The sequence below is a fragment of the Oncorhynchus kisutch genome, linkage group LG4 (genome assembly GCF_002021735.2).
Source record: "Oncorhynchus kisutch isolate 150728-3 linkage group LG4, Okis_V2, whole genome shotgun sequence".
NCBI lineage: Eukaryota > Metazoa > Chordata > Actinopteri > Salmoniformes > Salmonidae > Oncorhynchus > Oncorhynchus kisutch.
Genome location: NC_034177.2, coordinates 52332847 through 52348474, shown reverse-complemented (window position 1 = coordinate 52348474; position 15628 = coordinate 52332847). Strand labels below are relative to the sequence as shown.

At 42.6% G+C, this 15628-nt stretch overlaps 1 protein-coding gene across 3 annotated transcripts in view; it reads right to left on the bottom strand.

Annotated features, from left to right (window-relative positions):
* Positions 1-3510, bottom strand: part of LOC109889682 (transmembrane and coiled-coil domain protein 3-like) — a 43569-nt gene extending 40059 nt beyond the window's left edge. For all 3 annotated transcript variants that reach the window (XR_004209788.1, XR_004209789.1, XM_020481293.2), the window contains exon 1: positions 3192-3510. Coding sequence is in view for 1 of the 3 variants with exons in the window: in XM_020481293.2 (XP_020336882.1) it covers positions 3192-3257 (66 nt within the window). In the remaining 2 variants the exon portion in view is untranslated. The remainder of the gene's footprint in view (positions 1-3191) is intronic.
* Positions 3511-15628: the final 12118 nt, after the last annotated feature.

Sequence of the window (15628 nt, the reverse complement as noted above, 5' to 3'; positions counted from 1 at the left end):
GTTCTGGGGAACTACGGTAAGCTTCATAATGTAAAATAATGTGACAGGCGAGAGTTTGACATGCATATTATTAATATTAGCTCTTTGTGTACATCCAAGGGCCAGCCGTGCTGCCCTGTTCTGAGCAAATTACAATTTTCCTAAGTCCTTCTTTGTGGCACCTGACCACATGACTGAACAGTAGTCAAGGTGAGACAAAACTAGGGCCTGTAGGACCTGCCTTGTTGATAGTGTTGTTAAGAAGGCAGAGCATCGCTTTATTATAGACAGACTTCTCCCCATCTTAGCTACTACTGTATCAATATGTTTTGACCATGACAGATTACAATCTAGGGTTACTCAAAGCAGTTTAGTCATCTCAAGTTGCTCAATTTCCACATGATTTATTTAAAGATTTAGTTGAGGTTTAGGGTTTAGTAAGCGTTTTGTTCCAAATACAATACTTTTAGAAATATTTAGGGCTAACATATTCTATGCCACCCACTCTGAAACTAACTGCAGCTCTTTGTTGAGTGTTGCAGTCAATTCAGTCGCTGTAGTAGCTGACGTGTATAGTGTTGAGTCATCCGCATACATAGACACTGGCTTTACTCAAAGTTAGTGGCATGTCGTTAGTAAAAAATTGAAAAATCTGTAAAGAGACTGAAAGTAGTGATATGCTGCTGGCAAGTAAATTAAGCAGCACTGCAGTTAGCCTACAGCTAGAGCAGTGTTGCATAACAGAGGGCCCCTGATCCCATTATGCATCTAGTTTGTTTCAGGAAAAAGTGCACAGTCATTATCTGCAGAAAGAAGGGAAAATGGAAAGAAGGAAAGCATGAATGCAAGGTAAGGAAGAAGCATGCCCTGTCTGAGAACCAATCAGACAGACAAAACCTTGACTAAGCAGGTATAGCCTAGGCCCAGTGCATTTTAAAGTGTTGCGTAACCCTGACTATTGGAGATTAAGTGCAGTAAATTCATTAGCTGCAGAAAGAAGGAAAGCATGAATGGAGGGTAAAGAAGCAACTAAGAAGGTAAGATGAAGAAGTATGACCCAGTCAAGACAGTTTACGAATGTGAAGCTCTTAAATTAGTGGCATGATCAAGTGGTATAACTGCTGGTAGAGCTTTAACTTTTTAAAATGTTGAGCTGTATGGCACAATGCCCTGTAAGGAAGTAGTATGAAAAGGTTCGACAGCTTGTGAATGTGAAACTTTTAATCAGTGGGGGATTATCAAGTGGCATAACCGCAGTGTGAGTTACAGCCATAACCTTTCACAATGTTCAGTCGTATTGCACCCTGATTAAAAGTTGTCAGATTGGCAAGAACATAACTACATATTAAAACATCTACATATCTGATTGCATCCCAGTGCAATGAGTTAAGTACATTGGTGTCACAATGTATTCATAATCCTTGACTGGTTCCACATTTTGTTGTGTTACAGCCTGAATTAAAATTGATTTAAAAACTTTTTTTTTTATTACCCATCTTCACAAAATACCATAATGACAAAGTGAAAAGCAGAAATACCTTATTTAAATAAGTATTCAGATCCTTTTGCTATGATACTGGAAATTGAGCTCAGGTGCATGCTGTTTCCATTGATCATCAAGGCAAAGAGTGGCTATTTGAAGAATCTCAAATATAAAATATATTTTGATTTGTTTAACACTTGTTTGGTTACTACATGATTCAATGTGTTTTTTCATAGTTTTGATGTCTTCATTATTTTTCTACAATGTAGAAAATAATAAAAAATAAAGAAAAACCCTTCAATGAGTAGGTGTTCTAAAACTTTTGACCGGTAGTGTATATTGCGAAGGAGAGGTGAGGCATTGAGTGCAGCAATCAAGGAACGTGTACTTGACACTTTAACAACCGGCTCAAGATGACATCCACCTCATGTTCAAACATGATAAACAGCTTGGAAATAACCAGTCAGCCAAACAGTCAGTAAACAGACAAACTGGCTAACCCTCAAAGGTTTGTGGTTATTTGGCTGGCAGGCATGATATCCTCCAGGATAAATAGAAACAACATGCTCTCTCTTTGACAGTTGAGTGATTTTTTTTGGTTTTCACTGAGTGTTCACACATAACCATGGGACACACCGTGCTCCAGGCTCGAGGGAACGGGCATTCCAATGTGTGTGTGTCACTGTACTAGTACACTCGGTGTGTGTGTGTGTGTGTGTGTGTGTGTGTGTGTGTGTGTGTGTGTGTGTGTGTGTGTGTCATTAGGCCTACGAGAAGACCAATCTGTTTTTAATTTGTACAGTGGACTAGTATTAGGGACAATTTTCAACAGTGACACAACTATTTCCTTAAAGGGCCACTCTGTGATATTTCCATCCTTGTAAACTGTCTAACCCCATCATAAGCCAAAACATAAGGTTGTTTTATACTCTAATTTGAAATAAGGGGTAAACTATCAATAAATGATGTACATGATGTGCACACGTCCATGTTATTCAATAGTACACTGGGGTTTCGATAATGCTTGTACAGCTGCAACATTGTAATAACATGGAATAGCTAACTGTATCCAACTGTGAGCCATATTTAACATTTCTGAGTGATAACAGGTCTATCCAGCTGTCAATCGGAACAGCAACAACAGTAAGAGAACAGAACAGATCATAGAGAACATTGCTTTGGACACTAGGAAGTCATATTGGACCAAAACCAAGTGAGTGGTTGTCGTGGTGAGCTGCTAACCCTTTATATGCTATTGTGTTCGTTCAACTTTTAAAAACGGTAACAATTTATTTTTATGAAAGACCAATTAAACACAATTGTGTTATTTGAAATGCTCAAATAATAATCCAAACTTATGTTAGGCAATACTGAACGGCATGATTGTGTTATTAAAATCTGTTGAAAATATTAACACGGTTATAAAGAATAGACTCCTCCAATCCCCCCTCAAAATTTATATGAAACACAAACAAGTGTACACAGTGTAGCATACAATCGCGTAACGTTACTTAAAACGCAACTAAACCCTATTCAGGGCAATAGTCGCATAGCTCATAACCCAGTGAATGATCAGATATGAGCGAGAGGTAGGACAACAGATGTTCACATACGGAGGATTTCGATCCGTTATGATGACGATTCAGTACAATGCCTCCAATGTTTGAGCAGCCTAGCCCACAAACTATGCTGAGTAAAAGAAAGGGAAAACAAAAAGTCGTCAAGTTACCATATCGTTCCGGCTGTTGAGGTATTTTTCGACTTGTGATAAACGTCTCACTGCTGCGCTGGGCATAATCACCGTGTTCGTCTCGCGGTCCGTTTTAGGAACTATGATCGGTCTAGTGTTCCGTTCTCAATGTTTCATCATCTGTACTCTCCCACCATGTCGACCAACCCTTCACACACTGAGCTGACCACTCTCGTTTCTCCTTTCCAAGACCTAAAATACAAGAAAACAACGTGCACTCCGACACCGCCCACTTTAAGCTCTGCCGAACGCGAGGGTGATGAGTTCAACTCTATCGTTCCACCCTCCACCTAGTCCTAGCCTCTGCAGAGTGGTCGCAACTAGTTACCACCCTTTCTTTTCAATTTCTGCCTAAAATGACATAGCCAAATCTAACTGCCTGTAGCTCAGTACCTGAAGCAAGGATATGCGTATTCTTGATACCATTTGAAAGGAAACACTTCGAAGTTTGTGGAAACTTGAAATGAATGTAGGAGAATATAACACATTAGATCAAAAACATCTTTGAAATGCAAGAGAAAAGGCCATACAGTTAGATAGTTTTTGGTGTCGTTTGGCTGTTGGCCACCAGATGGCAGCAGTGTGTGTGCAAAGTTTGAGACTGATCCAGTGAAGCATAACTACATAATTATATAGAACATACGAAAATGCTATAGTAATAAAAAATGTAAGTCCACACACTCCCGGGAATGTCATACATGATGGATAATTAACCTCCCTACAGAAAAGACACTAACCTTTACACATCTAGATGGCCGGGAGGGGTGGGTGTTTAGGGCCTGAGACAGCAGGGGTTCAAACTGTAGAACCCAGTTACTACATTTGAATCTAAAAGGGGATTTTATCAAACAAAACTATGCTACCTACCTTTTATCTCTGGGACCCTCAGGATCACAAATCAGAGCAAGATTACTGAATGCAAGTACATTATTTACCTTCAGAGGTGAATGTAGCAAACCAGTTGCAGTTGTTGCTGTGCACTCTCCTCAAACAATAGCATGTTATTTTTTTCATCATCATCATTTAATCATTTAAGCGTTCTGCTCATATAAGACATGTCTATGTCCTGGAAAGTTGGCTGTTACTTACGACATTCTAGTCACATTAGCGCACATTAGCAACAACCGTCCTGGTTTAGGGACACCAATCCCATAGGATGTCATATTATTTAGTAGATTCAATGGTTGTAAAGATGGGGAGAAGTCTGTTTGTAATAAAGATACGCTTAGTTTTTTTGACACCACACTCCACAAAGCAAGTCCTGCAGGCTCTAGTTTGATCTTATCTTGATCATTGTCATATGGTCAAGCGTTGCAAAGACCTGGATTAGCTGCAGTTGGCCTGGAACTGAGCGGCACATCTTGCTCTTCATTGTAATCAGAGGGCTAATACTAATGCTATGCATCCCAGTCTCTCTTGGCTAAGAGTTGAGGAGAGACAGACTGCGTCACTTCTCGTTTTTGTAAAAAAAACGTGTTGTTTGAAATGTCCATTTACACTCAGCACAGACACACACACTTACCCAATCAGACATGCCACCAGGGGTGTTTTCACAGTCCCCAGGTCCGGAACAAATTCAAGGAAACGTACAGTATTATACAAAACCATGAGTGCATGGAACTCCATTCCATCTCATAAAGTGCAAGTGATCAGCAAAGCTGGTTGAATGTTTTTTGTAAAGCACCACCTTTCAGCACAACGCCTCTCCCCCATGTGATCTACTTGTGTGTATGTACTGAGATGTATGTGTAACTGATTGATGCACACACACGCACACTACACGTTCATGTTTTTAAATGTATGTCAATTGTAAAGTCTTTGTCTGTAATGTATTTTCTGTTACGTGTCGGACCCCGGTAAGAATAGCTATGGCCATTGGTGTCGGCTAATGAGGGTATTACTAAATCAAATCAAACGCGAAGGACATAGAATATGCTGGGACGGATCCTGCAACACAGTCAGCTTGCCTCAGCCGTGGGGAACCTGAATAATATCTTTTCAGGTGTGTTTTCACTCCACCAGTTACATGCCACTTGATTGGGAACTATTATGGTTGTCTTGCATTGCATTTGATGTGATACTGTACAGCTACAATGTATTTGTGTATTAATACTTCTCATCCCTTCCTGTGCAGTGCCTGAGTTAGCGGCAGAGCTAATGTAGGGCCACCGCAAGCTCATGAACCCGGAGGGCTCATGGAATGACCTCATGTACGATCAGCACTGCATGGGCATCAAGAACACGCACAACATGAACCTCATTCGAAACTACTTTAGCAAAGTGCAGGGCCTGTCGGACGACCTGGACAAGCAATTGTGTATAGTGCTGCAGCGCACCATGGGCAAGGCTGGAGGCCACAGTGAGCAGGGAAGTTGGTGCCGTGCTTCCCAACAGGTTCTTGACAGGTTCTTCAAGCTCTACCACATCACTGTGTCCATCAGGGTGCAGGACCTGGCAGCAGAGGACCTGGCAGCAGATGACCTGGCAGCCAACACGATTGTGTCCCTCCTCACCTGGTCCTCAATTAATACTTACAAAGTAAGTCTGTACTGCCCTCGGTGACTCATGTAGCATCAGAGATATCTACACACCAGTCCAATCATTCCTTGCTATGCTAATGTTGCTGACAGTGGCTTGTACTAACTGCGTAATAACACAAATTGGACTGATGCCCAGATATCGCCTGCAGGAACTCTTTTGGAGGACTCTGATGATGAGAACTTCCCTGGTTTTGAGTAGTATGAACCTCGCCTGCCAAAGCCTGCATTGTCTCGGTTTCTACAGGCTTGGTTTTTTAATGGGGGGGAGGAGTGTGGCGAAATCCTGCACAGAGCCTTCACCGTGCGTTGCCACTTTAAGTGTGTACCCGCTGTCAGGAAGGCAGAAGTAATACAGCTATCCTACCTGTGTGTGAGCTCTCTGAAAACTGCTGCGCTGACAATGTCTATGCAACTCAGTATTGGCGTATTTAGATTATAAAAGGTAGTTCGCCTGTGTTATCGCTCTACTCTCGACGTGTTTGGAACCTGTTGCGGTCGTTCAATCATTTCATCTCATGGATTACGAGCAGCATTGTTGTGAAGCCTAGAGAGAAAAAGCGAGAGCGCAAGAACAGTTCTGAATATTGCCAGACTGCATCTGTGAGACTCTTGAGCAGTTTACAAACATTAGCAAGTGTCTGACAAATGGCTCAGCCTATCCTATCACTACTCCAACCGTAACAAACGTGCAACAACAGAAACGGATGACACCATGGTAAATTTCTGAAAATCTGAAAGGACAAAAGCAGACTGACACTTAATCTCTATCTCTCGCTCACATACACAAAAACACATACATACACACACGTACACATTTCACACTCACTTATCCACTCATTATCTAAACCTCCACACCCATAGCCTATTCCCCCCGAAGCCAGTATCAACCAAACACCAAACAGAGCCCTCAAAGCAATTAAGGATTAAGGATTTATCAGGACATTAGCTTGAGTGTTAACTCTTTGCTCAGAGACCCACCCTACCAGGACCAGAGTCCATGGGATTGGGAAAAGGCCAGCCATTCCAGACTAGTTTATCTTGCATCATAAATTGCTTAACTTTGTTCCTTTTCTTTACAAACAATTGTTACTGTTCTTAGATTTGAAGGTGTTTAAAGGCTTACTACCTGAATAGGATACCTTATCTGGAGTTCAAACAGACATGCTGTTGTTACGACGTCTCCTGTTCTGTTGGCGAGGCTTGGGTTGTGTCTGAAATGCAAAACTTCTTATGAGTGAGTGGTCACCAGTATGGACACAGACAGAGAACAGGGCCGTACTCACAAAGAGTCGGAGTGCTGATATAGGATCAGTTAAGTATGCAACAGGTCAAACATGTATGACAAGTGTGAGACACAGTAAGCAGAAAGAGACACATTCAAATTCCACTACAATCATAATGAATATGATTGATTATATGGACAGAGAGGACGTGATCTTACTCAGAGATGCTTCGTGCCCAGTGCAGTAAAATAATAGTTCCAATGCCAAAAGGGGCAAAAGGGAAGTTGATTGATAATAGGGATATCCTTGTCACACCAATGTGCCGGTAGGGATATCCTTGTCTCATCGCGCACCAGCGACTCCTGTGGCGGGCCGGGCGCGGTGCGCGCTAACCAAGGTTGCCAGGTGCACGGTGTTTCCTCCGACACATTGGTGTGGCTGGCTTCCGGGTTGGATGCGCGCTGCGTTAAGAAGCAGTGCAGCTTGGTTGGGTTGTGTATCGGAGGACGCATGACTTTCAACCTTCGTCTCTCCCGAGCCCGTACAGAAGGTGTAGCGAAGAGACAAGATAGTAGCTACTAACAATTGGATACCACGAAATTGGGGAGAAAAAGGGGGTAAAATGTATTTATCAAAAATAAAATAAAAAAAGATAAAATGTTCGAGGCCGTGCAGAAGCGGTAGAATCAGATATGAGGATATTAGATCCCTGGTTACGTGACAATGGACTCTAAAAACAGAAGCCAGCAATGTATTCACTAGGTCATCAAGTTTTAATGAGAGTTCCATTTTTAGGAGACATTCACCAGGTGACAACAGCAAAACAGAGCTGACATATGTCTGTGCTTGTGTCACTACTACCCCATTTGCATCAGCCTGATTAAATATTGATCAACCAATAGGACTAACTTCCACTTGAAGACATTTGACTCGGATAACACAAAGCTGTTAGGGCCTCAATATACAGATTTTGCAAAATTGACATGTAAAGACATGTAAATCATCTAGGCCTATGTGAATAACATTTACTGCTGCTCATTATGGTACCAACATAATAATGCTGAGTTTAGGCAGACCAACTCTTTTTTTCTCTCTCCAATAATTGGTCTTTTGTTCAATCACAATAGATCTTTCACATCAGATCCTTTTCAAAGCTGATCTGATTGGTCAACAGATTTCATTCGTGAAAGAAAATGACGGTCTGCCTGTGTGAACACAGACCAAGAGCTGTAACGTAATCTGGATCTGGGGAGACTTGCCTATTTTTATCGAATTGGTCACCATTTATCACCTCTTTGCAAAAACAATAATAGATATTCATACCTCTGGCATAGTCCGCTGCAAGAACAACGTCACAACAGGATAAGCCGCATAGTCATAAGAAGGTCAAGATTATCTACACACAGTATAATAAGCAATTATACTATAGATTCTTATTGTTTTGAATGGTAAGCAATGCAATCTGAACAGAAACCCCCCCAGAAAAGTCAGTCAATATTATTGGGAAATATGGTAATCCAGGTCAGAAATAGCCTCTTGGACCCTGGGAAGGTGACTGCATTGTTGGTAGATAATTGCCCATTTTCTGATACTCACAGAGAAACCTTTATGATGCAGATTGTTGACCTTCTCAATTTATTGAAACAGTGGGTACGCAACATCAGTCCAGCAATGGCAATTTCTCATTCTGTGTCTCACCTACTCAAACCGTATTGAATGACAAATTATTTTTGTGATATTCAGCAATATCAATTCTCTCAAATTCTGCAGCAAATCACATGCGTATAGCTTTTTAGCTATACTCTTATAGCCTATATACACCTAAAGCTGCTTATATACATTCTTAGCTAAAGCCTCTCATAATACAAGTGAGTGTATGGGTTAATGGGACACTTGCTATTACCATTTAGCTGAGAGCATGTGGTTAACTCCAATTCACCTCATGTAGAGATCAATATCAGCAACAATGAAAGTACACTTGACTCCAGGGAGTCCATTAAGACATTACATACTGTACCTTTTTGAATATGAATAAAAGCTTGGGGTCAACATCAATAAATCCTAAATGCAGGTTCTCTCGACACAGACTTAAGCATAGTCCTGGATTTTTAGTCCAGGCTTAATCTGGACTAGATTTCATCTGTGTTTGGGAAACCAGCTCCATATGTAAAGCAATTTAACTCTGGAATCTGCCCATTCCTCTGCCTCATTTTCTACGGATTTACATTGAATTGACCTGGAATTACAGCAATACATTCATTTAAATTAGCCTGTACAGACCAGGGGCCAGTTTTTCAAAAATGATCTGCTAGGATTTCCCCAATCGGATAGGATTAAATGTTAGAATTGGGTTTTCAGAACTGAAAAACTTGATTCTGATCATCTGGATAGGGATAAGGATTATCCAATCTCACCTTTAAATCAGGATTAAATGTTGTTTTTACATTTTTCAAAACTCTAAGGTAGTGATTAGGATAAAATGCATCTTGAGAAAGACACCAGTGATAATGCCTATGGAAGGGCAGAAAAGCAGACTTGTTGGCTGAAAATCAAGTTGTCATGCTCCAACAAAGAGACAAAACTGTGCATTCGCTTACTCCAAGCACACTTGAAAGATGCTCAAGTTGCGTTTTCAGATGATATGTATTTGTATTTAGAATGATTTGAGTTGTCCAGTGAGGTGGTGATTTGTCAATGCACTGAAAATCCAGATTGTAGGATGTTGATAATTGTGACATCTGGATCAGAATGATCCACAAGAGGTTGGTGGCAACTTAATTGGGGAGGATGGGCTCCTGGTAATGGCTGGAGCAGAATCAGTGAAATGGTATCAAACATGGTTTCAAGGGGTGCTGCAGCATCCTCTGCACCCTTACTTCCCACAGCTATGTCTGTCATAGGATGCTGCTGAGGGTAGGATGGCTCATAATAAATGGCTAAAATTGGAATGGAAACCATGTGTTTGATGAGTATGATACCATTCCATTTATTCTGTTCCAGACATTACTATGAGCCCGTTCTCCCCAATTAAGGTGCCACCGGCCTCCTGTGATGAGTGTGCAACTGCTCTATTGCTCTGTGCCACTACGCAAAAGTGATGAAAATGCATGCAATGCTTTATTATTCAGTACGGAGACAAAGTGGAGTCGCAATTCAATGGCTCAGACACAAGATGTATGCAGCAGGGATTACAGACAATCATGGATTATAAAGCAAAAACAAGCCACGCCGTGGACACTGACATCTTGTTCCCGGACAAGCTAAACACCTTCTTCGCCTGCTTCAAGGGAAACACAGTGCCACCTAAGACATTTAAGCGCGTTAATCCTCGCAAGGCTGCCGGCATCCCTAGCCGCGTCCTAAGAGCATTCGTAGACCAGCTGGCTGGAGTGTTTACGGACATATTCAATCTCTCCCTATCCCAGTCTGTTGTCCCCACTTGCTTCAAGATGTCCACCATTGTTCCTGTAACCAAGAAAGGGAGAGGTAACTGAACTAAATGACTATCGCCCGTAGGACTCACTTCTGTCATCATGAAGTGCTTTGAGAGACTAGTCAAGGATCATGTCACCTCCACCTTATCCAACATCCTAAACTCACTGCAATTTACATACCGCCCAAATAGATCCACGGATGACGCAATTCGCCATTGAACTGCACACTGCTCAATGCCATCTGGACCTACACTACCGTTCAAAGTTTTGGGGTCACTTAGAAATGTCCTTGTTTTTGAAAGAAAATCACATTTTTTGCAGATGACATCAAATTGATCAGAAATACAGTGTAAACATTGTTAACGTTGTAAATTACTATTGTAGCTGGAAACAGCAGATTTCTATGGAATATCTACATAGGAGTGATGGTTGCGGATAATGGGCCTGTGTTCTAATGGCACGTAGTGTTAGCTAATCCAAGTTTATCATTTTAAAAGGCTAATTGATCATTAGTAAACCCTTTTGCAATTATGTTAGCACAGCTGAAAACCGCCCTGATTAAAGAAGAAATAAAACTGGCCTTCTTTAGACTCGTTGAGTATCTGGAGCATCAGCATTTGTGGGTTCGATTACAGGCTCAAAATGTCCAGAAAAAAATAACTTTGTTCTGAAACTCGTCAGTCCATTCTTGTTCTGAGAAATTTAAGGCTATTCCATGCGAGAAATTGCCAAGAAACTGAAGATACAACGCTGTGTACTACTCCCTTCACAGAATAGCGCAAACTGGCCCTAACCAGAATACAAAGAGGAGTGGGAGGCCCCGGTGCACAACTGAGCAAGAGGACAAGTAAATTAGTGTCTAGTTTGAGAAACAGACGCCTCACAAGTTCTCAACTGGCACATTCATTAAATAGTACCCACAAGACACCAGTCTCAACATCAACAGTGAAGAGGAGACTCTGGGATGCTGGCATTCTAGGCAGAGTTCCTCTGTCCAGTGTCTGTGTTATTTTGCCCATCTTAATCTTTTATTTTTATTGGCCAGTCTAAGATACGGCTTTTTCATTGCAACTGTGCCTAGAAGGCCAGCATCCCGGAGTCGCCTCTTCATTGTTGACGTTGAGACTGGTGTTTTGCGAGGACTATTTAATGAAGCTGCCATTGGAGGGCTTGTGAGGCGTCTGGTGGAGTGCTCCAGAGATGGTTGCCCTTCTGGAAAGTTTTCCCATCTCCACAGAGGAACTCTGGAGCTCTGTCAGAGTGACCATCAGGTTATTGGTCGTCTCCATGACCAAGGCCCTTCAGCCCAGATTGCTCAGTTTGGCTGGATGGCCAACTCTAGGAAAAGTCTTGGTTGTTCCGAACTTCCTCCATTTAAGAATGATGGAGGCCACTGTGTTCTTGGGGACCTTCAACGCTGAATACATTTTTGGTACCCTTCCCCAGGTCTGTCCCTCGACATAATCCTGTCTCGGAGATCTACAGACAATTTCTTCGACCTCAAGGCTTGGTTTTTGTTCTGACATGCACTGTCAACTGTGGGGCCTTTTTATATGGACAGGTGTGTGCCTTTCCAAATAATTTCCAATCAATTGATTTGACCACAGGTGGACTCTAATCAAGTTGTAGAAACATCAATGATAAGCAATGGAAACAGGATGCACCTGAGCTCTGAAAAACGTATGTAAATAAGATATTTCAATTTTTTATACATTTGCAAAAATTACAAATAAACAGTTTTCACTTAGTGAATATGGGGTATTGTGTGAAGATGAGGAAAACGATTTAATCAATTTTAAAATAAGATGTAAACGTAACGAAGTGTGAAAAAAATAAAGTGGTCTGAATACATTCCGAATGCTCTGTACAGTCGTGGCGAAAGGTTTTCAGAATGACACAAATATTAATTTTAAAAGTCTGCTGCCTCAGTTTGTATGATGGCAATTTGCATATACTCCAGAATGTTATGGAGAGTGATCAGATGAATTGCAATTAATTGCAAAGTCCCTCTTTGCCATGCAAATGAACTGAATCCCCAAAAAAACATTCCCGCTGCATTTCAGCCCTGTCACAAAAGGACCAGCTGACAACATGTCAGTGATTCTCTCGTTAACACAGGTGTGAGTGTTGACGAGGACAAGGCTGGAGATCACTCTGTCATGCTGATTGAGTTTGAATAACTAGCTTCAAAAGGAGGGTGGAGCTTGGAATCATTGTTCTTCCTCTGTCAACCATGATTACCTGCAAGGAAACATGTGCCGTCATCAATGCTTTGCACAAAAAGGGCTTCACAGGCAAGGATATTGCTGCCAGTAAGAACGCACCTAAATCAACCATTTATCGGATCATCAAGAACTTCAAGGAGAGCGGTTCAATTGTTGTGAAGAAGGCTTCAGGGCGCCCAAGAAAGTCCAGCAAGCGCTAGGACCGTCTCCTAAATTTGATTCAGCTGCGGGATCGGGGCACCACCATTACAGAGCTTGCTCAGGAATGGCAGCAGGCAGATGTTAGTGCATCTGCACACACAGTGTGGCGAAGACTTTTGGAGGATGGCCTGGTGTCAAGAAGGGCAGCAAAGCCGCCACTTCTCTCCAGGAAAAAACATCAGGGACAGACTGATATTCTGCAAAAGGTACAGGGATTGGACTGCTGAAGACTGAGGTAGTCATTTTCTCTGATGAATCCCCTTTCCGATTGTTTGGGGGATCCGGAAAAAAGCTTGTCCGGAGAAGACAAGGTGAGCGATACCATCAGTCCTGTGTCATGCCAACAGTAAAGCATCCTGAGACCATTCATGTGCGGGGTTGCTTCTCAGCCAAGGGAGTGGGCTCACTCACAATTTTGCCTAAGAACACAGCCATGAATAAAGAATGGTACCATCACATCCTCCGAGAGCAACTTCTCCCAACCATCCAGGAACAGTTTGGTGACGAACAATGCCTTTTCCCGCATGATGGAGCACCTTGCCATAAGGCAAAAGTGATAACTAAGTGGCTCGGGGAACAAAACATCGATATTTTGGGTCCACGGCCAGGGAACTCCCCAGACCTTGATCCCATTGAGAACTTGTGGTCAATCCTCAAGAAGCGTGTGGACAAACAAAAACCCACAAATTCTGACAAACTCCAAGCATTGATTATGCAAGAATGGGCTGCCATGAGTCAGAATGTGGCTGAGGTCCTTGATGATCTTCTTGGCCTTGCTGTGACACCGGATGCTATAGATGTCCTGGAGGGCAGGCAGTGTGCCCCAGGTGATGCTTTGGGCAGGCCGCACCACCCTCTGGAGAGCCCTGCGGTTGCAGATGGTGCAGTTGCCGTACCAAGCGGTGACACAGCCGAACAGGACTCTCTCAATGAAGCATCCGTAAAGGTTTGTGAGGGTCTTACGGGCCAAGCTGAATTTCTTCAGTCTCCTGAAGTCGCTGTTGCGCCTTCTTCACCACACTGTCTATATGGGTGGACCATTTCAGATTGTCAAATTGTGTACGCCAAGGAACTATAAGCTTTTCACCTTCTCCGCTGATGTGTGATGCTCCCCATCAGGCCTTTATGGTAGAGTGGCCAGATGGAAGGCACATGACAGCCCACTTGGAGTTTGCCAAAAGGCACCTAAAGGACTCTCAGATCATGAGAAACAAGATTCTCTGGTCTGATGAAACCAAGATTGAACTCTTTGGCCTGAATGCCAAGCGTCACATCTGGAAAAAACCTAGAACCGTCCCTACGGTGAAGCATGGTGGTGGCAGCATCATGCTGTGGGGATGTTTTTCAGCGACAGGGAGACTAGTCAGAATCGAGGCAAAGATGAATGGCGCAAAGTACATAGAGATCCTTTATGAAATCCTGCTCCAGAGCACTCTGGACCTCAGACTGGGGCGAAGGTTCACCTTCCAACAGGAAGACCACCCTAAGCACACAGCCAAGACAATGCAGGAGTGGCTTCAGGAGTCCTTGAGTTGCCCAACCAGAGCCCAGACTTGAACACAATTAAACATCTCTGGAGAGACCTGAAAATAGCTGTGCAGCGACATTACCCATCAAACCTGACAGAGCTTGAGAGGATCTGCAGAGAAGAATGGGAGAAACTCACCAAATACAGGTGTGCCAAGCTTGTAGCGTCATACTCTAAAAGACTAGGAGGCTGTAATCACTGCCAAAGGTGCTTCAAGTACTGAGTAAAGGGTCTGAATATTTACGTAAATGTGATTAGTTTTTTTATTTTTAATAGAGTAGCAACTATTTTTGTTTAACCTGTTTTTGCTTTGTCATTATGGGTATTGTGTAGATTGATGAATGATTTTTTTTTAAATCAATTTTAGAATAAGGCTGTATCGTAACAAAATGTGGAAGAAAATTGCCACACTTTGCCTTGATGACAACCTTGCACACTCTTGGCATTCTCTCAACCAGCTTCACCTGAAATGCTTTTCCAATGGTCTTGAAGGAGTTCCCACATATGCTGAGCACTTGTTGGCTGCTTTCCTTCACTCTGCGGTCCAACTCATCCCAAACCATCTCAATTGGGATGAGGTTGGGTGATTGTGGAGGCCAGGTCATCTGATGCAGCACTCCATCACTCTCCTTGGTCAAATAGCCCTTACACAGCCTAGAGGTTGTGTGTTGGGTCATTGTCCTGTTAAAAAAACAAATTATAGTCCCACTAAGCGCAAACCAGATGGGGTGGTGTATCTCTGCAGAATGTGGTGGTAGCTATGCTGGTTAAGTGTGCCTTGAATTCTAAATAAATCACTGACAGTGTCACCAGCAAAGCACTCCCACACAATTACACCTCCTCCTCCATGCTTCACGGCGGGAACCACATATGCGGATATAATCCGTTCAACTACTCTGCATCTCACAAAGACACAGCGGTTGGAACCAAAAATCTCAAATCTGGACTCATCAGACCAAAAGGACAGATTTCTACCGGTCTAATGTCCATCGCTCGTGTTTCTTGGCCCAAGCAAGTCTCTTCTTCTTATTGGTGTCCTTTAGTAGTGGTTTCTTTGCAGCAATTCGACCATGAAGGCCCGATTTCATGCAGTCTCCTCTGAACAGTTGATCTTAAGATATGTTACTTGAACTCTTTGAAGCATTTATTTGGGCTGCAATTTCTGAGGCTGATAACTCTAATGAACTTATCCTCTGCAGCAGAGGTGACTCTGGGTCTTCCTTTCCTGTGGCGGTCCTCATGAGATCCAGTTTCATTACAGTGCT